The 27,614-nt window shown below is 44.5% G+C and overlaps 1 protein-coding gene across 3 annotated transcripts in view; it reads left to right on the top strand.

The window, feature by feature from the left end:
* Positions 1-27,614, top strand: part of Kif13a (kinesin family member 13A) — a 181,403-nt gene that overhangs the window by 58,294 nt on the left and 95,495 nt on the right. For 2 of the 3 annotated variants that reach the window (XM_038333122.2, XM_038333120.1), the window contains exon 3: positions 14,017-14,029. The exons of the other annotated variant lie outside the window; for it this stretch is intronic. In XM_038333122.2, the coding sequence (XP_038189050.1) occupies positions 14,017-14,029 (13 nt within the window). The remainder of the gene's footprint in view (positions 1-14,016; positions 14,030-27,614) is intronic. 3 annotated transcript variants of the gene reach the window in all.

Raw genomic sequence — 27,614 nt, 5'->3', positions numbered from 1 at the left:
CCTTCCATTGTGTCCTTTCTGAGGGAGCCAGCAAAGGGGCACACCCATCATCTCGTTTTGAAACACCCCTATGGAAATGACCACAGCACTAATAAAACATTCAGCTGTTTGCATTTATTTTCAAATTTAGAAAATTCCAAAATGATTACATGAAGGGGTTACTTGGGTCATTGTTTTAAAAAAAAAGTAGTTCTGTACATAAGTTTTTTCTTCTTCATAAAGCAAAGAAGAGGAATATATTTTCCTGTATCTGGTCAGTATTACCTAGGATTTGTTCAGCTTTTCATGTGCTGTTATAGAGGCGAAAATGGTTTTAAGGTAAAATAAAATTAAATCAGTTTATTTACTGCAGAGCTTCCCAGAGCCTTTGATATCCCATCCAACTTTGTGTGTGTTAAAAGTCTGTTTGCTGAAGCCTCCCAACCCTCACCCTCAGCCTTCCCGCCGCTGGGCATCCTATGCTGGCCCATCCTGTACTGTTGCCTAGCAACAGACATTGTTTATATGTCTTTGGTTATTCGTATTGGTTTCCTCTGGCCAGGTCTTGGGATTACCTGGAATTTTTTTTCTAAGGAAAATGTGAATCTTTCAGAGCAGACTGTTTTCAGTTCACTTTTGATTTATTCCAAACAGCCTTTTACTTTTGAATGGGAGTAGAGTGAAGACATAGTTTTGCATATTGGTGAAAAGATTGAAGTTTCAGCTTTTAAAAAGTATTCAGGGACTGGAGAGATGGCTCAGTGGTTAAGAGCGCTGGCTGCTCTTCCAGAGATCTTGAGTTCAATTTCCAGCAGCCACATGGCGGCTCACAACACTCTGTAATGGAATTTGATGCCCTCTTCTGGCCTGCAGACATACATGAAGGCAGAACACTGTATACATAATAAATAAATTTTTTAAATATACTTATCATTACTTATTATTGATAAGTATTGGATGCCCAGTTGCTTGGTTTCTCTGCCTCTGATGCAATAAGCCAAATCAAATTGAATTAATAAATCCAGACTTAATAAACAGCAGTGTAAAGCAGCCCACCCCCAGGTGACTTTCCTGAAGGCAGGAGACAGAATACAGATTGTCCCAGGTATCTCTGGGAGAGGAGTCACACTGGCTTCTATGGTGGGCTTTCTCAGGGGTGGAGTCTGGAATGAAGCAGCTCCAGGGAGCTGCTGCTTGGTGTGCTGAGGGTGGGGTCTGGAATGCCACCCCCCAACACACACAGCTGGAGATTCCAAACACTTATTGCTGTTCCATAGAACCCAAGTTTTGTTGCCAGCCCCCATGTGGTGGCTAACAAACACCTGTAACTCTAGGGAATTGGAAACCCTCTTCTGGCCTCTGTGGGTACCAGGCACGCATATATGGTATGCACATACCTACACATAAGCAAAACATTCGTGCACATAAAATAAAAATAAATCTTTAAAGAGTATTCATTGTCTTTGGACTGCTGTTCTCACAAATGTAGATTATAAAACATTTTGACGTGGACTTTTTTCTCTTTTTATGAATATCTAGAGAGGGATTTTGTGCATAAAAAGTGATGAAGGTGACTCCTCCTTATAAGTGTGTGTGTGTGTGTGTGTGTGTGCGCGTGCGTGTGTGCGTGTGTGTGTGTGTGATGGTTGGAAGCACTTGCCTGTGTGAGTCGATGTGGAAGCCAGAGGCTAACCTAAGTGTGATTCTGTCACTCTCATGCTTTCTCCTTTTGAGGCAGGTTCTCTCACTGAACCTCAAGCCCACTAATTACTGAGGTCGAGCGGCGGGGGGGCTCTGAGAAACGCCTGTCTCCATCCCTCAGCTCTGAGGTTGCAGGCACACACCACACTCTTACTGCCACACTTGGCATTGTGTGTGTGTGTGTGTTGGCAATCCTCACTCAAGCTTCATGTTGGTGCAGCAAACACTTTTCTCCCTGAGCCTTCCCTCCAGCCCTGAGTTATCTGTTTGTTGTTGTTTTTGAAAACATGCTGACAGTGTGTTCAAGCCTGGCGATTCAGGTGTATGAGAACACGTCTTTTTATTTTGTGTCCTGTTGGAATATATATTGTTGTTTTTCTACATTTTCTTCTTTTTAAAAGTGTGCTTCTCCTAGTTTGTTTATTTATTTTATGTACATTGGTGTTTTGTCTGCATGTGTGTCTGTGTGAAGTGTCAGATCCCCTGGAACTGGAATTACAGACAGTTGTGAGCTGCTATGTGGGTGCTAGGAATTGAACTCAGTCCTCTGGAAGAGCAGTCAGTGCTCTTAATCACTGAGCCATCTCTCCAGCTCTCTTTGTATATTTTCTTGACCTCAAACTTGTAATAGAGCCTGATGCTTCGGTGAAACCTATGTGGTCATTCATACCTTTTTGCCCCAGATACTCAAACATGAGCCCAAGAAACTCAACCTTGAGCATTTGAAAATGGTCTCTTTATCTAATGATTCTTATTCCATAAGACCTCCATCTCCACAAGCTATTCATGTTTCCCCACCCAGAAGTAATTTGTTGTAAATGAATTTTCCGAATAACTGAAGTGTATTCCTTCAAATACTAGTTCTTACCTGGTTTACCAACCTCTGAGGCTTGAAGTTGCCGGGGCTGGTTGTTCTCACCTCTGTCTCTCGTCCACCTGTCTGGATGGCAGCAGGCACCCCACCTGACACAGTCCTCCCTCCTGTGCTGTGTGTGCTCAGAAGCGCGTGATCAGCAGGTAGAGGGGTCATCGCAACCCTCAGTATCAGCAGCGGAGGCTGGTGGACCCCTGGGGCTGTAGAACAGTAACATATGTTTCTGGTGCTCAGAGGCACTTGCTCAAGATGCAGAGATAGGAAATCCTTGGAAAAGGAACAATACTCACCAAAGCCAGGAAAACCTAAGTCTTGGAGCTTTGTAACCCACAGGTTTCTTTTCTCAGCCTAATCTGCATCATTAGCAAAGCATTTGGAATCCTGGAGCAGCCTAGAGCAGAGCTGCTTGTGGACTTTACTGTATAGGACTGAGCACCACATGTGGGAAAGGTCGGAGAAGAGTTTGTTCTCACAGTATTAAGTCATTCTTTGGCTGTCCACACACGCACACAAACACATGCACACGCATGCATGAGTTAGGTCTTTCACTGACAGACTGTATGCAAAAACAGCATGGCATTTTGTTTTGTTTGGTTTGAGACAGGGTGTCTCTGCCCTGGCTGTTGTGGAACTCATTCTGTTTGTTTTTTCATTTTATTTTATTTATGTTTTTTGTTTTTTCAAGATGGGGTTTCTCTGTAGCTTTGGTGCCTGTCCTGGAACTTGCTCTGTAGACCAGGCTGGCCTAGAACTCACAGAGATCCTCCTGCCTCTGCCTCCCGAGTGCTGGGATTAAAGGCGTGCGCCACCACCGCCCGGCATGGAACTCTTTCTGTAGACTTAGCTGGCCTCAAAGCTGAGATCTGCCTGCCTCTGCTGGAATTAAAGGTGTGCACCACCACGCCCAGCTCTACAGCATGTGTGTTTGACTGGGCTTCAAATAAAATTGTCAGTGATGCCTCAAATATTACTCATAAGTCAGTGGTATGAGCCAAAGAATTTATTCCTCCGTGTATTCATTCAGCAGGCACATATTAGGTAGTGTGAGCCATGTTTTAGTTACTAGTAATAAAAGAGATGATACAGACATACACACACAGCAATGCATATGTGTACATATGTATGTGTATACAGTCTCTCTATATAGAGAGAGGCATGGTTTTGCTTATATAGCTCTGGCTGGTCTCAGTCTTACTCTGTGCCCAGAGTGGCTTGGAACTTGTGATCCACCTGTTTTGGCCTCTCTGCTTCAACTTGGGTGACAGACGTGAGCCACTATTCCAGCAGCAGGGAACAAGCTAGATGAAGCTCCTGCTTCCATGGCTCTAATAGCTATTGGTTGGGTTGAGCTGCCCTGTAGTCAGGTAAACAAAGAATACAGTGGCGTGGTTTCCGATGGTGTAAGGAAAACTAAGCACATTGGCACAAGAATGCGGAATAGGACAGGCAGGGATAGAGGTGGTACGTTGAGGAAGGCTCCCCTAGAGGGAAGACCTGGGGAATGGAGAAGGAACTTTGGGGAAGGCACTGGAGGCAGGAAGTGCCTCACAAACAGATGACCATTGCATGGTAATTTACTTCTCCCCAGCAGCAGGTCAGCTCAGAGCACAAGAGGTCCATTAGTTCGTGGGACACACAAGCCCACTGTGGGCGAGGACTGGGCATTGTTGGCCGCCTGCTGCCTTAATAACAGTGGGAAATCCAGGGTATGCCAGCAAGCAGGTGCTTATGGAAAAGACTTTTACTAAGATGGGAACTGTAGGGAAGAAGTGGGGGCCATAACAGAAGGTAATGAGTGTGTGTGTGGCATTGTGAAACAATAATTCTTTAAAAATTTAAAAAAGACTGTGAACTTGGTGGTTAATCAAAATAAAACTTTTTTTGTCTGCATTGGTAAAATGCATACTCCTATTTTATATCAACATGGGCTGCTCTGCGCTGTGTGGCTGAATCCTTCAGATACACCGTTCTGAGATTCCTTTACCTGTGCATTTGTTTTCTGTTGGTAAAATGCACACTCCTATTTTATATCAGCATGGGCTGCTCTGCTCTGTGTGGCGGCATCCTTCAGATACACAGTTCTGAGATTCCTTTACCTGTGAATTTGTTTTCTGTAAACATTCTCTCCCACACCCAGGCACTGAGCCAAACGCAACAGGCGAGAGCCCAGGGCAAGTGTCAGCCAGCCTCGTCTAAGCCTTGCCTACCATGTGCCTGGTGTGGGAGAGGCTAAGGCTTCTTAAACTTTGTCCGTGAAATGCTTGTGTGACCCAGGGTAGGTAGCTGTATACACGGCTGTATCACTCAGACACTGAGAGTGAGTAGCCAGTTTATGTTCGAGCAATTCTTAGGTTATACATGCGTGTTAAAGTTGAAAGCCAATTTGTGCACTAATGAGATTGATGCGCTGCTCTGTTTTTTCATAAAGGATTAAACCTTCCTGGAAAATTTGACTTGGGAAATCAAGCATCTTCGTTGATTTTCAGAGTTGATCAATATTTTGATTTTATAATTGTCGGCAGTGAGAACACTGCTTCACATAAACACACAGTACAGGATAGCAGATGAATGTTTGGAACCATTTCAGTAATTGTTGGAAATTCTCTTATCATCCCATGCCAAAACTTATTTAATGATTAAAAAAAGAAGAAAGAAAAACTGAAATTCATGCCAAGCATTCTAAGATGGTGTGTGCATGCCATCATTTGTGGGAGCTGGTTTCTACTTCCTCCATGTGGGTCCTGGGGATTTGAACTCAGATCTTTGGGCTTGCAACGAGTGCTTTTACCACCTGAGCCATCCTGCTGGTACTCATGTGCTTACCCTTATGGAAGTTGACTCCTCTGAGAAACGGGGCAGTGATTCCTACCCCTGCGCAGGTGAGGACTCTTAGATAAGGTAGCAGGACCCACCTGCAACATACAGATTATGCTCCATGATGCCAGCGTCAAGCTCACAGAGAGGCTGAGGTAGATGAGGAAAATTTTTCTGTTGTCATGGATACACAGCAGCGACTCTGGTGGCCTCACAGGCCCCTCTGACAGCTCTGTGTAGTTATGGGTGCAGCGTCCAGCTAGAGAACTTACAAACAAACAAACAACCATTTGATTTTTTTTCTTCAATTCAGAGCATTTACCAATCTTCCCTTTCTCTTGATGCTTTTGAAGGCAGGATGGAAGTTGCCACGTGGGCTGTTAGTTGCCTGTTCGCAGATAACTAGCTCAGGTCATAGCAGAGGAGAAGCTGATGGGCCTTGGGGTCTCTTGTGCTCATACTCAGGCTCGGTTAGACGCCAGAATTATCCTCAGCTGGGAGTTAGATGACAGAATTCTCCTCGTATGTGGACTTTTCTGTTTTTTGAATCCCCCCCACACACATTTTTTTTTTTTTTTTTTTTGCACAAGTCATGGAATCCCAGCACCCAGCAGGACTTTCAGGGGCCTGTGAGATACTGAAGAATTCCATCCTGAAGGCTTTCTTTGGGTTCATGCTGGCAGCTTGCCTAATGGGCAAATGATTTGTTTGTTTGCGTTTGACCACATAAATAGCACATGCAAATGAGACGTTTGTAATTCATATGGAAGTAACAAAAATAATGTGGGTGTCACAGCTGGTGTGCCAGAGTGTGTGGCGGAGTGGGAAGAGAAGTCTGCAGCTGAACCTTTGCAAATTGGCCTGACTCTCCTGCTCATGGCTTCTGCTGGGCCCTGTATTGCTCCCCATTCATTTTTTTCTGTGGTGGGCGGAGTTTAAAATAGACCTGGGAGGTCTCTCCCTAACTGTTTTTAAGCATATTTAAGTTTAAAATCAAGGATTTCTATCCCTGCCATGCTGTGTTGTTGTTTTTTTTTTTTTAATCACGTACATTCTAACCTAGAGGATGGCATTGCTGTAAAAGGCTAGCTACCAGTGTGGCTCTTGTCCCAGACATATCATTGGCGCCTTCATTTGCAGCTCCCGGGTCTGTATTGGAAATGGGATGAAAAATGACATCCTGCCCGGTCAGCACGCCTCCTAAAATCTCATTCTCTAATAGATATCATTTCCGGCCTTGGTGATTCAGCTCAGTGTAACCTTGAAAGTAGACGGTTCTGCACAGATGCTTTGTGTGTAAGTGCACTGCTGAGGCAGGGGCCTCCCGGTGTGGAGCCCCTCAAGTGGCCTGTCCTGCAGGCTGTCCAAGTTAAGCGGCATCTGGCACCAGCAAGGGCAGGTGGCGGTGGAGAGAAGGCTTTTGTGAGGGAAAGAAGCTGCTGATAGCGGAGGCACTCGGAGACTGTGTGTTAAGCTGACACCTCCAAATTCTTCCTGAATATTGATGCAGCTAACCCCCGCTGCGCCTTGTATGTGGCAGCTGAGGGGGCTTTCACGTAAGCGCCACATCCAGTTTCACCTTGCTGGGGTGGGACCGGGTGAGGTCTGCATCAGCATCCACGCCTGTAAGCACCATGCTGGGGCAGGCTTTCACAAAAGGCCACTCTGGGTCTTAACTTGGGCCTACTGGAGCTGTTTTCTGGAGCCGGGTGTTGGTTTCTGACTCCTCAATGGAGGAAAGTCAAATGTCATTCGGTGACAGAGTGCTTTGCCTCCAACATGTGAGGGGCTCTGGTTTTGCTCCCTAGTACCGCAAGCAGGAAAGAATATTATTGTTATGGTATCATGTGACAAGTGGCGCAAGATTTCATGTGAATGCAAAGTTTATTTAGAGATAAAAATCATAACAGAAAATTAATTGGAATCAAGAACAACCTCAGAGAGTGCTTCGCTCTTGATCTGTGGTAATCATAGTCATGGTTTTGAGCTGGTGTTCTACTTGAACTCAAGTAATCTTCCTGCCTCAGTCTCCTGGATAACCAGAACTATAGTCATGTGTGCCGACACACCCCGTTCACTTCTGGCTTGAGTCTAGCATATGTGCTCTGTGCTGTCCTGGTTTGCAAACTCCACCATGTATTGCTTTTGAAAAGAGGGCAAGAAAACTGCCCAAGACCCATGTTTCCTCCACTTAATTTTGTTTTGGTTAAGCCCGGTGTGAGTTCTTGCTAGGTTTCTCTGTCTTTGGGGAATCGTCGCCATAGCAATCAGGAGCAGGAACGTGGAAGTTGCCTGTGAACACACCAAAGGCATGCTCCACAGGGATCCTGGCCTGGCACGTGGGCCTACCTGGCACCTCTGACTCTGGCTGTGCTGCCGGAGGACCGAGTTTGGGAACAAGCCAGAGAAGCCAGTCTTGATGTATAGTTGTTACACGCTACAGCGTTATATAATTGTAAAAGGTTCTATGTATGTTCCCATTTCAATTTTAGAAACGTACATAGAAGACACCATGGTCACCTTTTGTTTTAAACTAATACCATGTGGATGTATTCGTACAAAGTCACCCATGTTTGGAACTTAATTGTAAACTTTATTTATCACCTGAACACAGATAAATGAACTAATGAGTTCATTAGCAATTAGAAACACAACAGCAACAAGAAGTTTCAGAAGAGAAAATGCTGCTTTTTTTTTTTAAGTATAAAGCAAGCATCATACCACTCAGTCCCAAGGAGACTCATTTAGTTCTTTCTTTCTTTTGCTTTTTTGGTGCTAGAGATCAAACATAGGACCCCCACACGTGCTAGACAAATGCTCTACGACTTACCTAAGCCTTCCCTACCCCTTCTAACTCTGAGTTGCCTGCATTCGTCTTGAATACTCTGTGTGTGGCACAGGTAACCCTTGAACTTCAGACCTGGGAAACAGCCTTCCACTTAGGGCTTCAGAAGTCTGTGGCCGGCTGTTTTCTTTCTGCCTTTCATCCCTGTCAGTCATGACTGGATAATTTGGAAGGTTTTTTTGGGGGGGGGGGGGGGGTGTCACCGTGACAGTTCCCCTACAGCAGAAAGCCGGGAGTTGCTAGTGCATAGGGAGAGATGGATCTGTTCTCTAGAACTGCCACTCACCCTGCACCAGGTGGGGCCTCAAGATTTCACCTACCTCCGCCTCCTTTCTGTCTAGTTCTGAGTCTCTATCAACCTGAGCCCCTGTGGCTGTTCCTTCAGCTCTAACAGATTGCCAGCAGCTGGCTCAGCCTGTCCAGGAGAGGGGCTGAGCCCTTTTTTGTCCAACACACCCAATACGTCCTCCCATACTCTTCGCCCTCCTGGGCTCAGCCGAGCTCTCCCTCTGGTTCTTTGCGATGAATGAGTTTGGAGCCACAGACAGCTGTTTGTCCTCACTTGCCTGGGAACAGTCACCCAGCCCCTCTACTGGATGGAACTTCCGGCGGAGCAAGTGCTGTCTTCCTGCAGTGCACGTCCCAGAACAGGCTCCAGCTTTGTGTTACACAGCCCTGATGTAAGAGCAAGAACTGCGGGGTTGTATTAAAAATATGAACGTCAGTCCACCGGGAGGGGAATGCTTAGGGACGAAGAGCCCACTGTGAGTTAAGTTTTAGTTTACTATAACTCTATAGAGTTCTGGTTTGGAAAACATATGGAATGGAATTTTCCAGGAATCTGACCTGGCATCAGCTTCCTCTCGCTCCCTGCTCCTACCCGCTCGTGCTATTCTGAGGTCAGAGTCCCAGCCTCAGTTTACTCCAAAGCTTCAAGGTGGAGGAAAGCAATGTAAGAAGGTCTAAAATTGTGTAGTAGTTCCCAGAAGGAGGAATCGCAGGGATTTCCCTTTGTATCACCTCTACCATCAGTATGCTTTCGGGGCTCTGACTGGGTGGACAGGATGGCCAGGGAAATAGGATATGTCTGGGTAATTCTAAATCACATTATTTCAACCTCTGAGCTTTTATCCCAGATGTCTGTAGCTGTAAGACACTCTAACACACAGATTCGGAGATGGAAAAGGAACACTCATATATAAGAGATAAAACTCGAGAAGTTCGTATCTGGGTTGGCGAGATGACTCAGTAGGTAAAGGAGCTTGCTGCCAAGCCTGATGACCAGAGTTCAATTCCCAGGACCCACATGGTGGAAGGAGAGCACCAACTCTCACACTCCTGATCTCCTGTTCCACTCACAAATAAGTAAATCACACTCCCCACACATACACACACACACACACACACACACATGCACACACACACACACACACACACACACACACACACACACAGATGAACGCACACACACACTCTAAATAGAATTCACCCAGGGCCTGTAGGGTCTAAATGCATGGTCTAAGGACAATAGTGAGGAGGGACGGAATATTACCAGAAAAGGAGATGTGAAAAAGGGCTGTCTGGTTGTCCTTGTTAATCAAACCTGCTTCCCACTCTTGGTTGGTGAGGCTTGTTTTGTTTTTTAAGGATGAATCAGGCACTGGAGAATGGCCAGTAGTGAACACACCTTTAAGCCAGTATTCATTGAATGCTCCATTTGATAAGAAGTTGCCAGCTAGCCTTTATCTTGTTGGGGTCATAACTTTAAGCCTGAGGGTGGGCGTTGGGCACTTATCAGCATGAGTGGGCTCTGTGAGAATGATCCCATGTCATTTGAATGCCATAGAGCATGCTCACGCAAACTAAGATAATTCAGTGTCCCTGGTGATACTGCCTTCTGGGACCAGTGTCCTCTCTTGGTTTATCCTGGATGTAAGTGTTAGTATGTGGTGCACGGCAGTACTTAGAACTGAAGGTGCTGGATTTTGTCATCTTCACCTTATTTTCTCCTTTTCCATGTTGTTGAAAGAGAAAATGGGATAATTAACCCTTAGTGCATACGGGGATTTATCCGTTGAGCTATTCCACATGGAAAATGGTTGGGAATGCTCCGTCAAAGCCACAGGAAGGCAAATGTTTTGCATGGACACGCAAGCAGAGCAGAGAAACAAAGTCTGAACAGTTGCCTTTCATCTGCCCTGACAGAAAGCCCTGATAACACAGCCAATCCTCAGTCATCCTTGTAGAATGGCCCAGCTCGCTTCATTTTTCTTACGTAGAAACTTGGGGCATTGGCACCTTCTCAGCCTCAAGGCCTCTTTTAGAATTACTTTTATAGTTTGTCTACAGTTTATCTCCTGGTTGTAATATCACAAAATGTCCAGCCCAGAGATGGCACATGTACTGTATTTTATTATGGTATCAGTGTTAAGAGCACACACTGCCCCTACGGAGGACCCAAGTTTGGCTCCTAGAGCCCACATTAGACAACTCACGACTGCCTAAACTCAACTCCAGAAGATCTGATACTCTCTTCTGGCCTATACATTCACACATACCCACACACATATCCCATAATTAAGAAGCAAAATAAAAGAATCCAGTGTGGTGGTACATACTTTTAATCCTGGCACTTGGGAGGCAGAGGCAGGCTGAACTCTGAGTACAAGGCCATCAAGGTCCACATAGTAAGATCTTGTCTAAGGAATATAAAAACACAAAAGAAGGAAAATTTTTCTTCACCACCACAGATGAGTGGCAGACAGCCTTTACTAGTCAGCTGGGTGCGTCTTTCAGCTGTATCTACCTGGATAGAAATTGTGAGTAGACAACACAAAGCTCTTCCGCTCTTGGCAATCCAAGCCCTGAATGGCCAAGGCCTAGAGCCTAGCCTGACAAACCCAGAAGCTTATAGCTTCAAGCAAAGAATGCTTTTGGGTTTTCAATGTTTAGGTTGAAGACTTATTCCTCCAGACTTTAGTTGCTAGTGGCCTCAGCACTTGACGGCTATTGCAATCCTTGGCTTCCCACAGCAATAATTGGCGGCAGCAGCCAGCAGCCCTGGGTGGTATCTTCTAGTGTTAAAGCCTTTGAATGGCCCTCAGGTTCTAGGATCTTCAGTCTTACTGTGGTAAGTGTTAGCGCGCTAGGCAACTAGTGTTCACACTGCTCATTTCTGCAACGTTGGTATCATCAGCCATTGACAGAGGCCATACGGTTACAACTCTCAGGGTTAGGGTGCCTGGGACCCAGAGTTCCCTTCACCCTCTCTCACTTTACCTCTCCTCTGACATCCTTCACTGTTTACCTGGTCACTCTCTGAACTCTTCACAACAAACTAGGTTAATTAGTTCACCATAGCTGAAATGAGAAATGTGTGGTTGGCCCTCAATAGGTTCTATTCCTTCAGATTCACTGTCTACAGATCATAAAAATTCAGGGGAAAAAATGTGCCTGTACCGACTGTGTAGACACTTAAGATTATTCCCTTAGCAATCTAGTGCGACACCTATTTAGGTAGTCTAGAGATGGTTTAAGTGGATAGGAAGATGTGTATAGGTCATATGCAAGCACCGTACCATTTTATGTAAGGTAATTGAGAATCCATGGAGTTGAGGATCTCTCCCCGTGGACACTCGGGGACAACTGTATTTTATTACCTTGGCATATGCTGTTTCATGTGACTGCCTAACGTAACCCAAGTGACTTTCCTTTGTCAAATAAATCGGTGTTTTAAAAAACTTTAAAAAAAAAAAATAAAGTGGGTGAAACAAACAGCTTCATCAAATGGGGCAGAAGCTCTCATTCTTGTTCTCCCTGCACAGAGCAGATGAATCCAACAGTCTCCACTTAGGGAAAAGTTCTCTGCAGAAGACGCATACTTTGTGTATAGAATGAAACTCCTGGTTTTCTTGGAATTAAAACCACTTGTGTATTTTTATGGTGGCATCCACACAGCCTGTCTTGTTTGGATGGGTGGACTCGCTTGTGATGGGACTTGATAACAGCTGGAGACACCCGTTAGACCAGACAAAATGCTAGAGGACAAAACCCGAATTCCCAGTGCACCTCACTGCCTGCGGTACTGGGATAGCCATACAAGCCTTTTCCTTCTGGCCAATTCATGAAATTCCAAGAGAATGGTGCTTCAGTTTCAACGCAAGAAGGAGGCCATGATTTTCTTTGCTTGCATCCGGAAGTGCAGAACTGCCCACCTGTCTGTGATTCCAAGGACCTTCTTTCTCCACGTCTGAGCTCAGAGCTCTGAGCTCTGGATTTTTCAAGGGGCTCTCATAGTTCTGTAGAGATTGTTGAACCTAGTGCTGGAGAAAGCACAATGTCATTTTTGTCTGAACCTTTTGATTCTCATGCCTTCTGCCTTGAATTTCAATTAAATTAATTAATCCATCCCTCTTGATACATAATCTTGCTTTGTAGTCCTGGCCTGCAATTTGTGTCGACCAGGCTGGTTTTAAACTTGTGGTCCTCCTGTCACTGTGCCTTTGAAATACTTGAATACAGACTTGAGGTGTGAACCACCACACTTCAGCTTAGTCTTCTGATCTCCCATGATTCTGATTGCTGGGAAGGCACAGGGAAAGCTCCCCGTTTCTTGAGAATTAGTTTACAATTATGAATTAGTATTATAAGAGTTGATCAAGAATAATTACACTAGGAAGGCCAAGAACTATCGTAGGATTGTACGCCCTAGACATCAAAATCCAGGTCCTGAGTTTTACACGTAAGGGAAATACTTGCAGCGCACAACAACCTCCTGTTTTCTTACTTTGAAACATTTGACTTTCAGTGTTTCTCTGAGTATAATTTCAGTCATTTCTGAGTTGTTCACATGCAAAAATGAATATTGCAGAGCTGGTAGTATGGCTCAGTAGTAGAGCAAATTTTCCTAGCATAGGCCAGCTGCTTGGTCTGATTTTTCAGTGCTGAAAAAAATTAACATTCTGAAAAGTTCTATATGGTTGATGTTGGGAGAAGGCCAGACTTGGTTTAAAAGTTCTCTTCGGTGTTGAAATAGGCAAAACTTGTCATCTAGAATCGTGTTTTTGAAATCTGAAACTTCATATATATTATACTTTATGTGCCTAACAATGGAAAATAGATATGCATTTCCACACTGACCTACAAAAATTTAAATATAAGGTTGGGCATCTAGCTTAGTTACTGGATGAGACTGGTGCATTCAGGGTGGTTTGGCTGTAGATGTAGCTCAGGGGGTAGAGTGCTTGCCTGTCATGCTTGAACCCCAAGTTTGATCCCCAGCACCATAGAAATCAGCTGTAGTGCTAACTGCCTATACTTCTAGCACTCGGGTGGTAGAGACAAGAGGATCAGAAGTTCAAGGTCATCCCTTGTCATTCCCAGTTTAAGGCCAGCCTGGGTTATATAAAACCCTGTCTCAGAGAACTAAGGTGGGAGCCAAGAAGAAAATTTACGTGTAAAACTGGTTTAAAAGAATTTAGCGGTAATGGTTACAGGATTTCTATATCTCCATGTTCTTTCTTTACCCTTCCTTAGAATCATTAAAGACACCTCTCAGTGAATGTCTAGCTCCATCCTATTAGAGCACAGATGTTTATTTTATGTGCGAAGATTCTGAGCCACAGGAGATTATTGCTGTGGGCAGTTAGTGACGTGTGACTTTTCAGATCCCATTACAAAGTTGCTGAATTTGTTTTTGTTTTTTTCTTTTCTTTTTCTCTTTCATTGTTTCCCTCTGATGTGGCCATTGTGTTGACAACCTTCTGTATCTCCGCTATTGAATTTTTTTCTTTGCGTCACGAAGAAAGCCTCCCAAGGTAAGTACTGGCGTGGAAGTGGGCATCAGTACTGACTTGGTGTGCACTTAGGATCCTAACTCATCACAGGAGCCCATGGCTAATCCCTGGCCACCTAGGAAACAAGACTAACATTCTAACTTAAACTGTAAGCCTGGGTCAAGAGTTTGTGTTGGTGCTGATGTAAGAGCAGCCTATTACTTACTCTTCAGAGTGCACTCACCCATTGCTGCATCCTTGGAAGATGCTTGAATCTGTAGACCTGCCTGTCAGGGATTGGTTCTGTCCTATTGGTAACAAAAGAGAGCTTATCAAGAAGAAGCAGCAGCAGCAGGTGCTGGTTCATAGGCTGAGAGTGGGCGAGCTGAGGTGGTTGGCATGGCCGTGCTGGCTAGTTTTATGTCAACCTGATACAAGCAAGAGTCATTTGGGAAGAGGGACTCCCAATTGAGAAAGTGCTCCTCCATAAGACTAGCCTGTAGGCAAATCTGGAGGACATTTTCTTAATTAGTAATAGTTGTGGAAGGGCCCAGTCGTTGCAGGTGGTGCCATCCCTAGGCAGGTGGTCCTGGGTTCTATAGAAAAGCAGGCTGAGGCAAACCATGAGGAGCAGGCCAGTAAGCAGCACCTCTCAAATGGCCTCTGCATCAGCTTCTGCTTCCAGGTTCTCATTCCCTGACCTCCCTGGATTATAGACTCAAGGTATGAGCTGAAATCAATCCTTTCCTCCCCATGTTGCTTTTGGTCATGGTGTTTTACCACAGCAATAACTAAGACAATGGCCACTCGAGAAAGCAGAAGAATAAAAATGGGTCCTCCAGGATGAAACTTGGTAACTTGTTCAGACAGACAGGCTGTCTTCTGTCTTGCCAAGAAGAATCGAAAGGTTTTCCACACATTCAGATAGAGATGAGCCATCCCCATGCTAATGCTCTGTACTCTGTCAGATTCTTAGCTGGTCACAGTGACTACTAGTTGGGGCTGTTCTGCCACCTTGGCCAACCTTTGATAGCACTTTTACTAGTGGAATCCCCAAAGGTTCAAGAGTAAATGGAGTGGGCGTTTGAGTGACAGTCCATGAATAAGTGTCAGCACCAGGGAACATGTTGCTGAGTGTTAGAGAGGCATTCAGTTCTACAAGCCACCAGGAATTTTGACCAGCCCTGGCTGATGTCACTGATTACAGCCATGCTACCTAAGATGGGTTTAGGGCAGATACTTTCTCATATGGTCAGAATATAGGACATGTGAGCATGTGGAGGAGAGATGAGAAAGGCTTACTTCATAGCCCTGGGGCTATGGAGAAGACACTTAATATAGCTCTGGATTATGGAAAGCCGATAAAATGGTATTTCATGCTTTACATTTATTGAAGGCATCATTCATGTTGTCTTTGGCACTGAGAGTTTGAACTCCAGCAAGGAAGGCATGCATTGAATAAACAGTAGGCGATGTCTTAAGAAAGAGGAAGTAGCTGATGTTTCTGGAGTGAGCTGGGCCAGCCATCATGGTCAGATCTGGAGAATCATGGCAGTCCTCCCTGAGGAGTCGCTGGGATGACTGTGATCCCTAAAATTCACAGCCTTGAAAGTTTGTTGCCCCTGGAGGATATGTGTTCCCTTAGCTTGTCTGTTTTCTTTGTTCCCAGAGGTTTCAAGGCATATAGTCTCATTCTAGTAATAAACTAACTTTGTTTCCCACAAAGAAGCTAGTGTGAGTCAGGCAGTGGTGGCGCATGCCTTTAATCCCAGCACTGGAAGGTAGAAGCAGGTGGATCTCTGTGAGTTTGAGGCCAGCCTGGTCTACAGAGTGAGTTCTAGGACAGTCAGGACTACACAGAGAAACCCTGTCTCAAAAAACTGGAAACAAACACATATATACTTTTAAATATTTAAAAGTATTTCAAAGTATATTTAATATATGTTTTTTAAAAATACTTAATAGCTGACATCTACTCTATGAGGTACATTTGGGAAGCCTAAACATTGCCTTGAAAGCAAATAACTGATAAAATCGAGTAAAATATATTAAAGACACAGAAGTTGATTTAGGGCATGTGTATATTGAAAACAAGCAGGAAAACCAAAGATGCTTTTTTAATGCTTTGTAAGACTGAGATTAAGGCCTCAGTGATTGGCGAGCTCAGGACAGACCGGGTGATTTTAGCTAATATTTCAAGTAGGAGCAACTTGTCCATGAAGCAGGCTTAGTCTTAACATTGTGATGGTGGTGGGCTCTGTATGTGTGCACTATGAAATCTGTTGTTCTGGGGTCATGGGAGCCAAGTATCTGAAGATCATAGGATATACATTCCCATTCTGACCTTTAAGTCAGAAATGACACACCAGGGAATCAGTATCACCTCCTCCATTAAGTTCAACTGAAAACACCTCAAGCCTATGCTTAGGATGCTGACCTAAGTTCAAGACCCAGGACCCACTCATGTGTTGGGAGGAGAGAGTGGACACCCAGATATTCTCTGACCTCCACACATGCACCCAGGCATCCATGTACCCTCCCATATACATACAAACACAGATACATAAATGTGATTATAGTTCTTTAAGCCTGTGCTTAAAGAAACTGGAGGTATATCAGGGTTAGTGAGGGATTACTAGATGAAATTCTGAAAGGACCCTGGAAATTTAGAGAAACAAATCTAATGTTTTACGTGCAGCACTCAAGTGGAAACAGCTTTGAAGAGAGCAAGGTACTGGCAGCCTTATGCGGCAGGACAAGGTATAGGGGCTCATTGCTATGTGAGAATGCTCTTGTATACTGTAAAGATTTGTTACTTGGATTGGTTTAATAAAATGCTAATTGGCCAGTAACCAGGCAGGAAGTATAGGTGGTGCAACCCAGACTAGGAGAATTCTAGAAAGAGAAAAGGCTGAGGAAGCTGATGTGGGATGTCCTTCTGTGTATGTGTTGCTTTTATTAGTTAATGAATAAAGCTGTTTTTAACCAATGGCTTAGCAGAGTAAGGCCAGGCAGGAAGTCTGAATAGAGATAAAGAGAGAGAGTAGGCGGAGTCAAGGAGATGCCATGTAGCTGCCAAAGGAGAAAGATGCTTGCTGGAACCTTACCAGTAGGCCACAACCTCATGGTGATACATAGATTAATAGAAATGGGTTAATTTAGAATATAAGAGCTAACCAGGAATATGCCTGAGTTGTTGGCCAAACAGTGTCATAATTAATATAGTTTCTGTGTGATTATTTGGGTTTAGGCAGCCAGGAAACCAATACACAGTCTCCATTTACAGAAGCATGATGAGAATGTCTCACTAAGCAAAGGTACCAAGCCACATGGCTAAACACATAAAGAATTATGGGTTAATTTAAATTGTAAGAGCTAGTTAATAATAAGCCTCAGCTAAGAGGCCAAGCAGTTTGTAATTAATATAAGCCTCTGTGTGTTTCTTTAGGACTGAATGGCTGTGGGGCCAGGCGGGATAGAAACTTGTGTCTACAGCTCATTCACATAAAGCCAGAACTGAAGTCCTTGCTAAACTCCATGTAGTGTAGTCAGCACAGTGGGTTGAGAGCAGGCCTTGGGGGACACATGACAGTAAACAAAACCAAATCAGCCCCCAGGTGGATTACTGTCAGATCTAAGTCATTGTGATACAGTGTGGTGGCACTTTCCTGTAATCCCAACACTCAGGAGGCTGAGGCAGCCAACCTAGGCAACAAAGTGAGACTCTGAATTAGATAGAACAAAAGCCTATAATGCCAGCACTCAGGAGACAGAGGCAGGAGGATCGCCCCAAATTCAGGGCTACTCTGGTCTACATAGCCAATCCAGACCAGTCAGACCCTGTCTCAGAAACAAATGGACTAACAGAAATCAATAATTAAACAAATTGCACACCAGGTCACTGAATGATTCCGGAAACCTCATGGACTGAAGTCATGTGGAAGCAATCCCAGAATTCAGGTGCCTAGAAACTACGGGAGGAATTAGATGAAGTTCCTGTCTTTAAGGATCCCACAACCACCATTAAGAACATAGAGTCCAACACTGTGGGTGCATCTCTGTGGCAGAGGGCTCACCTAGTGTGACAGGGTCCCGGGTTCCATCCATAGCCGCACAAAGTGAAGCGCACATTCAGAAATAAAGAAACTACACACAAGATAATAAGAACCAGCAGAAATAAAAGTAAAAAAAGGAAGTAGACCTATGAATGCTTCTGATATCAAATTGTCAGGCCCAAACTTTAAACGCACTTGTTATGTCTAAGGAGATTTAAAAAAATCAGATTGAAAAATGTTAGCAAGAAATGGATGTTGTATAACTCAAGAAACCAATAACCCACTAAAAAATTCTCAGTCTGAAACATCCAAAACCTAAACTGGAAATTTAGTGTTAGGATTCTATAGCAGCTTACATCAAACTGAAAATAGAGGCTTAAAGAACTGGAAGGTAAGTTAGTAGATAGGAATACAGCGAGATGCTAATGAGACAAAGGATGTGGAAACAATGGGAGATTCACATTTTTTTAAAAAGTAAACTCCGGTCTTCCATTCTTCAGGAAAACTCATTCAAAGTGGATCGCAGGCCGCGGTGTAAAATGCACAACAGGAATGCTTTCAGACGATGACAGGGAGGAGGAGCCACGGCTCGGTGGTGACCTTTCAAAGACAAAGCTGAAAGCACAGGAGAAAAAGACAGGGTCTTTCACTACAAGCGAAAGTGGCATTGCTGGTGACAATGTTACCTAAAAAGAAAAGCTGTATACCGGGACAAATATTTAGAAAATACCCAACAAATGATGTGTATCCAAATCACTTTTGCTTAAAGCTCAACAAAAAAAAAAAAAAGAAAGAAAAAGAAAAAATAGTTTAAAAATGAATTAAAAAAATCTGAAAAGTCAATTTAAAAATGGATAAAAACATCTGAATAGACATTTCCCTAAAGAAGATGTAGGGGTATCGAATGAATGAATGAATGAATGAATGAATGGATGGATGGATGGATGGATGAATGGTAAGTAAGTCAGTAAATCACCGTCATGTCCTTAGAGAATTAACATGAAAACAGCAGTGACATACCACGGCACACTTATAGGATGCCTAAAATCTCCAAGTCTGATAAAACCAAAATGAAGGCCGTGGAGCAGCAGAACCTTTCCTATTGCTGGCAAAAGGAGGCAGGTGGTCCAGGCATTCTGAAAAATAGCCCACATCTCCTGAAAAGCCTAATTATATTCTTACCAAATGACCCCAGTGATCAAGCTTGTAGCTCTTTACCCAGACAACCGAAATTTTGTATCTACTGCGCACAAGGGTTTATGGCAGCTTGATTCACGATTGCCAAATGCAAAAGCAATGACGACCTCCTGCAGGAGAATGGGTAATGAATCCCGGTACAGGCTCTTGATGCAGTATTGTTCAAAGATAAAAGAGAAATGAACTAGCCACACACACAAAGTCACCGTGGAGCCTCCTGTGCATATTAATAAGTGTAAGAAACGAATCTGAGAAGGCTCGATGCTCTAAGAGTCCACTATTAGTCCATGATGCTCTGGAGTAGGCAAAACTATATGCCAGTTAAAAAAAGACAGTGGTTCCTCAAGACAGTGACCACAGCTCAGACAAACTACTCAGTGAAACAAGGGGTGTTCGACAGGCAAGTCAGTTGGAGAAGGTTACGCCTTCCTTGCTGATGGACAGAACCATGACAGAGAATCACACACACACACACACACACACACACACACACACACACACACCAAAAGTAGATTGCTATGTCCCTAATCTTTTGGATTTCTCTGTCTGGTAAGTGTCAGATTTTCTAAGTTCTCAGTGAAGAAGCATTCATCTCAGATACTGCCCGCCTACCTGCCTGTTAGTTCCTTGACCTGATGAACGCCCTGCAGTGCTTATGGGAGCGAGGTCTGTGTCCCTCCAGAACAATGGTTCTTTAGACCAACATGGAGACACTGGTTTATATGTCTGTAGATTCAGAAGAAGAAAGAGCCTTTGTTGTATGAGCACCAGAGCCTGAGAAGTGTGTCTGTCTGCCGTAGTGCAAAGGTACTGTTGCAGTTGCTTATTGGTTGAGCAATCTTCTGGTAAACTGGATTTTGGCGGGCACTGGTACACATGGAAAAGAAATGTTGTTTTAGCTATTGTGTTTTATTGAGCAAGTTAATAAGAAGGAGGCATTGGGAAGAAATAAAAATATCTGCCAATCATCTTATTTAGATCATCTCTCTTTTTAGTCAATTTGCTCACTGTAAATTTATGAGCACAATATCTTATAGTTTATTGAATGATTTATTTTACTATCTTAACCTTGTGAATTAAGTTTATTTTTAGTTTTTTTTTTTTTAAATGTAGAGGCTCAACCTCAGGGCTTTATACATGGTAGGCAGACACTTAAGCAGTGAGCTATGCTCCTGCCCATTTTATTTAAAGATGCTCATTGAAGACCCAGGTTTGGTGGTATGTGTGTAATACCAGTACTGAGGGCCACAGCAGGGGATCCAGAGTTTGAAGCTAGCCTGGGCTACAGTAAGACCCTGTCTCCAAAAACAAAGGTACGCTGATAAACACCCAGAGCTGACTTTATTAACGTTTCTCAGGAAGGAAGGGAACCATGCACAACTCCGCCATCTGAGATTTGGTTTTGTTCGGTCTGGTCTTGGGGTCTGTGGTGCATCTTCCCTTTTGCTGAGAACAAAGTTTTGGGCCAGGCTATTAGGCATAGACTATGTGGCTCTTCTGACTGTAGCTGAGTAGTAAGTGTAAAATACATAGCAGTTTTCTAAGGCTTAATACAAGGGTAAAAGAAAAAAATAAAGCACACAAATATCTAGGATATACTAGGTTAACTTAAAATGTTACTAAACCAATTTTGTCTTCCTTTTGCTTATGAGTATGTCATGAGAACAGTTTGAATTACATATGTGGTTCCCATTGCCTTCTTGTTGGACTGCTCTGCTCTGAGCAAACACATGGCTTCATAGTAACATGGCAGTCACAAGCACCTGGTCTTAGGTTGGGCTGGTTTCTTTCCTGGTTAAACTTCTGCCCTGGCGTCTGGGTCTTGACGTCCTGCTGTCATGCAAGTTCAACAGCAGCCTAACCTTCCCCGTCTGCCTAGATCCCCCTAGAGTGCTCATGGCACCGGTGTCTGCTCTCTAGAATTCAGTGTGGCATGGGTGACTTCCACACACCGCACTCCCGTGTCTGCGTTCGTGTCTGCGTTCGATGCGCTTTTACCCAGTTGCTGAGCTTCAGGCAAGGGGCTGGAGGTTAAAATACACAGACACACACAGACAGAGAGACAGCAACACGGGTCATCCTTGAATTCCCCAAGAATGTCCCCTTTATTGTGTTCAGGGGCAGATTATATAGAGATAGCCACGCCCCAGCCAAACCCACCAGAAACCACTCTCCTGCCATCAGGAGCTCCTGAAGGTCTCGTGCTCAGAGCAGCTGTAGGCACTCAGATCAGGGGATTACAAGAAATTCAGGATCTGGTGTCTCACTGCTCCCAACAGGTGACCAGAGGGACATGGTATTTTAAGTAACAGAGAACGGGCTTTGCTGCCCACCGTCCATCACCACGTCAGTCTTCATGACTTCACAGGAAGAAAATCTCAGAGCTGAACATGGAGCTTCAGGATAACCTGCGTGCGTGTGTACGTGCGTAAAGTTCCAGGGGCAAAACTTCAGGGTAGGAATCATGCTGTACATGGGGCAAAGATTAGGAAGCAATTGATGCATTAGGAAGTAATGAAGGCTGGGAGTGTAACTCAGCTGGGGGAGCCCCTGCCTGGTGTGCCTGAGTCCCTGGGTTCAGTCCCCAGTGCTGGGGGTGGGGGGAAGAAAAGGAAGGTGTCATAAGTTGTACACACTCCGGCTATAGTGTAGGTTACATGAAAGGAAAAGTTGTGGATTAGAAAACGAAGAGAAAAGATAGCACATAGATCAGATCTTACTCTGGTCGGTCAAGAAGATCATTTAGGGTTGCATGTATTCAGGTTATATAAACAGAGGCATGCATGTGAGACATTCACCTGGCTGCAGATGCAAGAAACACCGGTGAATAGAGAACCCTGGGTAGACAGTAGTGCTGGTCTATTGCGCTGTAACTGCCTTGTGTTGGCCTGTTCGTACCAGGTGATGCGGCAGTGACACCCTTAAATGCTCAGTGCCTCGAAAAGACAAGGGTCTGTTTCTCTGTGTCAGTCCCCTGTTGCCTGTGGCTTTAGTCGGAGGAATCTGCTCCTGCCTGGGATTTACTAATGCTGGGGCAGAGGCTTACAATCCACCGCTCCTCAGAACCTGCAGTCAGTGCTTTGCTCAAATGCACGCACGTGGCCAAAGCCAGTGATGTGGCCAACCTGGTATCAGTGGGGTCAGGAATTGCAGTCTGCTTCTGCAGGTCCAACAGGCAACGTGGCCGTAGTGGGAGCATGTAACCCCTTCCATGAGGGCAGGGAGTCATTTGGAACAGTAGTGCAAATCTTTCACACTTTGTCATCCTAACACATTAAAAAATTTTTTCCCAAAGCCTTCAGAAACAAATCACTGTGTATTTTTGTCTTACTGTCTCTGCAGACTTCACATCTCAATCATTTTGTGCCTGGCTTTATTTGGAACCAGTTGTTCTCACTGTGTTCTGTGCCTAAAGGATGCCCATAGGGGTGAGGGTGGTAGGGCATCAGGTTGCTCCCTTCTCACCCACAAAGAGAATATTATCATCTCCCTTGTCTCTTGGCCATGGTCCATCTTCCTCTCCAGAACAGTGAAAGCCTCTGGAATCCTGCCTAGGTCTCCCCTAGCAGAGTGAATTCTCCCTCAGCCCCTTCCTGTGTCTGCAACCTCTGGGCTGCCTCAGATCCTTAGCATCTGGGGACCTGGTGCCTTGAAGCCAGCTTAGCTCCTCTTTTCTCCGGCGGTAGAGAGAAGAGGGTTTTACCCCACAGGGTGTGGAAAGCACATTAGGTGAGCTCTTTGGATTCAGGTCCAGATGCCACCTGTTGTAACTGCTGTCAGGGTGAATTTTATTCTTTCTTTCATGACAGGCAGTGGCCATTTGTCAAGATGGTGGGCGGGCTGTAACTGCAAGCTCAGATGCTTGGAACTTTCACTGGTCTTTCTTAAAGAAATACCCTGTTTTTAGAAATACCCACACTGCAGTTCTGAGTGTACCATTGAAGAAATTTAATCAGGGCATGAGAAGACTAATATAAAAGCACCTGCTGACCGAGGATGTAACACGTCTTCTCTGTCCCTCTGCAGCCAGTGGACTGGTGTTGGGAGTGACGATCAAGGCGTCAACGTGGCCTGAACTAAGTATTCGAAAGAGCTGGCATTGGCCGCATGCTTCATTGAGTGTGCACCGCTGGTTTACACACACCAGTGTCCTTTGGAAACCCTAGGCGTTCGCACGGGATTTGGGAGAACTAGTTAGTTGCTATTTTCAAATTTTCTTCTGAGTTGGGTGACAATATGGATGTGTTCCTTAAAAACCCTTGCCATCACCCCTCCTGGATCATTGAGTTCCCGTCTCTGGGACTTTGCAGAGCATTGTTTCCTCCTGTGTTGGATGATGAGGTCCCTGAGCTTGGGGACAAGGCCTTACTTACTTGTTGTGGGTTTCCCCCAGCTGCTGTTAGCTGCTTAGAGTCTTCAGTCAGACACCATTGACTGTGTAACCCAAGATATCGTTTGGTGTGTGCTTCCGAGCGCGTATGAAGGAAATGATTAATTACACCGTGAAAAGGCAACAATGACTTGACAGACTTTTAAACAGGAAGGGAGGTCTGTCAGCAGACCTGGCTAGTAAGGCTGGTGGCTCTGGTGCTCATCTCCCTGGGCGGTGGCAGCTGTGTTCAGACACAGACTGAAGTTTGTGGTTGGTCCAGTGACTTCTACAAACAGCAGCCGTGAGGACAGTGCTGGGGTCAAACAGGCTTCCCGTGCAGTTCCAGTCTGAGATTTCTATGTGAGGTTTAACTTAAAATAATAATAATGATGATAATAATAACAATGATAGCTGGAATATATTTGTTACACATAGTGCTGGTTAGCTGTTTTATTATAATTCTGATGGTAGGTGGGAAGGAAGTGAGAAAGGCATTGAATGGCATCCACATGGGATGAAATGTCGAGTGTTCCTAGTCTTCTGGTGTGACTCAGGTTTTATAACACCATGCGGTGAATGAGGGCATTCCAGAAACACCTTTCTTATTGTCATCTTGTAAAGCTCCAAAGTTTATTTTTTTTTTCTTTTAAAGGAAATAAAATAGGACCCTGGCAAGCCCGTATTCCTACACCTGGAGAATTAGAGGTTTGCAGATTTGCAGAGCGATCAGGGGTGCAGATAGGAGACTGGGCAGGATGGACTGTGGAAGCTGGGTCTACAGGTGTGAGCTGAGAGGCGATGAAGCCAGGGTGGAGGAGAGAGACCCATGCGCTCATACAGAGCAGAGCAGCTCCACGTGGCGCAGGCTTCTTAAGCACTCAGAACTTCAGATTTGGGAACTAGGAAGTCACGCGTCCTGCACTAGTGTTTTCTGTATAGAGCTGCAGCAATGCTTCTTGCATGAACTTTTAAAAAATGCTGCGTATTGTCTTCCTGTACTGAAGGGTTTGCCCTCGCTGATCCATGCTATTATATGTTGTGATGTTTTGTTTATGTTTTAAAAAATAAAGCTTGCCTGAGAGTCAGAGTGCAGAGCTAAGCCACTATGGACCAGGGAGTGGTGGCGCACACCTTTATTTTTTTTATTTTATTTATTTATTTATTTATTTATTTATTTATTTATTTATTTATGGTTTTTCGAGTCAGGGTTTCTCTGCAGCTTTTTTAGAGCCTGTCCTGGAACTAGCTCTTGTAGACCAGGCTGGTCTCGAACTCACAGAGATCCGCCTGCCTCTGCCTCCCGAGTGCTGGTGGCACACACCTTTAATCCCAGGAGGCAGAGGCAGAGGGATCTCTGTTACTTCAAGGCCGCACTGGGCTACACAAGATTGAATCTGTCTAAAAGAGAAACAGGGCTCACACAAAGGTGAGCCCAGCACTTAGGAGCACACACCTTTAGTCCCAGCACTAGGGAGGTGGAGACAGGAGTGATGTGGCTGGGTAGAGGGAGAAGTATAAGGTGGGAGGAGACAGGTGCTCAGGATAGTCTGAGGGTTGGTGGAGACAGATGCAGTCTGAGGACAGGATCGCCCCTTCAGTCTGAGCTTTGGTAGAGGGAAAAGAACTCTCTAGCGACTGGCCTCTCTGCTTCTCTGATCTTCAGCATTAACCTCTTATATCTGACTCTGGATTTTTTATATTATTAAGACCAACTAGAATTCGTGCTATAATTATATGTGAAAATACATGTAAAAATGCAGATTCATAAGCTTGTCCAGATAAGGGTTTCTGTTGCTGTGATGAAACAACATGACCAAAAGTAACTTGGGGAGGAAAGGGTTTATTTGGCTTACACTTCCATATCAACAAAGTTAGTCCATCAATGAAGGAAGTCAGTACAGGAACCCAAATGGGGCAGGAACCTGGTGTCTGGAGCAATGCAGAGGCCATGGACGGATGCTGCTTACTGACTTGCTCTTTGTGGCTTGCTCAGCCTGCTTTCTTATAGAACCCAGGACCACTAGCCCAGGGACAGCGCCACCAACGGTGGGCTCTCAGTCACTACTTAGGAAAATGCCCTACAGGCTTGCCTACAGCCTGATCTTCTGGAGGCATTTTCTCAATTGAAGTTCCCGTCTCTCAGATGACTCTAGTTTGTGTCAAGTTGACATAAAACTAGCCAGGCACATTCATCAAGCAACTGCTCTAGACTAAAATGCACATTTTCAGAGTCTTTTTATTTGATGAATCATAAAGCACAGGAACAAAGCCCTTGACCTCTTAATAGTGAATAATATAGCAGAACAAAGAGAACCATAGATGAATGGAGATACATGTCTATACATGCACAGCGTGTGATTAGGCAGGCATGGAGTTCAAAGTAGTTAGAAGTGTTTCTAGGCTCCCGAAAACTCCAGGGGCAAACGTGCTTGCTGCCAGGCCTGGTAATGTGAGTGTAATTCTGTACCCAGGCAAAGAATGAGATCACTGATCCCCACTGGTTGTTCTCTGGCCTCCATATGCATGCTAGATAGTACATGAGCCTGCACACACACACACACACACACACACACACACACACACACATTGATGATGATGATGATGATAAAGAAGCATCCTCAAAGCTTTCATAAAAGTAGTGGCATTTAAGATAGCATTGACAAAGTTAAAGGTAAATGGAAACAGGCTTTGACTCAGGTTGCAAAGATGGATACTTGGTTTCCAAGTTTTTCTCCATGTAAAATTTATATTGTGTCATAATAAGCCTTAGATTAGTCATTTTCCACCTGGGAAAGGGATGCAAGGCAAATTAAAATCATTTTTAAAACAATATGTGAAAATTTAAAGAATAATTATTTTCCAATTTGTTGTTTTTGGAAATGGGTGCGTGGGGCCCTGTCTTCCAAAGGAGAGGCTAGACTTGAACTACTGGTCCATTTGCCTCAACCTCAAGTTCTGGGGTTTCAGGAGTGCACTCCTATGCCAGGTTGTCTGATATTTTTAACTAGATTGAAGCAACTACAGGACAGAAAATATAACTGACAAGTATTTGATACTCAACCTGAGAGAGGCTGCTGGTCTTCCTGATTGCTTCCTGAAGTAAACATATTATGGCTGGAGGCTTCAGTGAAGGGACAAAACTAGACAGGACCAGAGGAGGCCACAGAGCTACCGGAGTCATGGCTCAGCACAAAAAGCACTTGCTCACCTTGCAGAAGATCCAGGTTCTGAGATCAGTTCCCAGCACCTACATCGGGCAACTCTCTCCTGCCTGTAATTCCAATTCCACGGAAATCTGATGCTCTCTTCAGATCTCTGTGGGTACTACAGGTACGTGGTGCACTAGTACCTTATAGGCAAAATAGTCATACACAGGAAATAAAAATTAGGTTGAAGGAATGAAAGTAAGACTGTCCATAGACTCCATACAGCTGAGGTGCCTTCACATTTGGCTTTTATTACTTCGTTGAACTGAGGTCTTGGTCTGTCTGTGTAGCCCAGGCTGGCCTCATTCTTGACCTCCTTCCTCAGCCTCCCAAGTGCTGGAATGACAGGCCTCCACCATATCTGGCTCACGTGTTTTACGGGTTAGAAAACTGGTTGCAGACCACATTTCTCAGAATGCTGATGCTTTCTGCTCCTCCCCAGAATATGCAGGATGCTTCTTTCAATTTTTTTTTAAAACCACAATTGAATTTTCTGAAATGCCATCAAAGATCACAGCTCTCAATAAGCAGAGAGTTTGTACAGCATGCTGCTCATAAATTCTGGACCCTCCTTCCTTCAGGATATCTGTCAGTCAATGAGTTGGTCTTATTAAAAACAGCTGTAGCAGCTTTGCTAGATGCTCCGCGGTTCACAAAAATGCAGAGCTGACTTTTTTTAAGGGCCCAATGGAGCTGGAGCAGATGCACAGCAGGCTGCGAGGAATTCAGTGCTGGCGTGAGTTTTGCACATGGGGAGCTAAGGAGAAAGTGGGTTTTTGCTGGAAAACAATGGCTTT

This window comes from Arvicola amphibius, chromosome 6 (assembly GCF_903992535.2).
Source record: "Arvicola amphibius chromosome 6, mArvAmp1.2, whole genome shotgun sequence".
Lineage (NCBI taxonomy): Eukaryota > Metazoa > Chordata > Mammalia > Rodentia > Cricetidae > Arvicola > Arvicola amphibius.
This window is presented reverse-complemented; position numbering and strand designations above follow the sequence as displayed.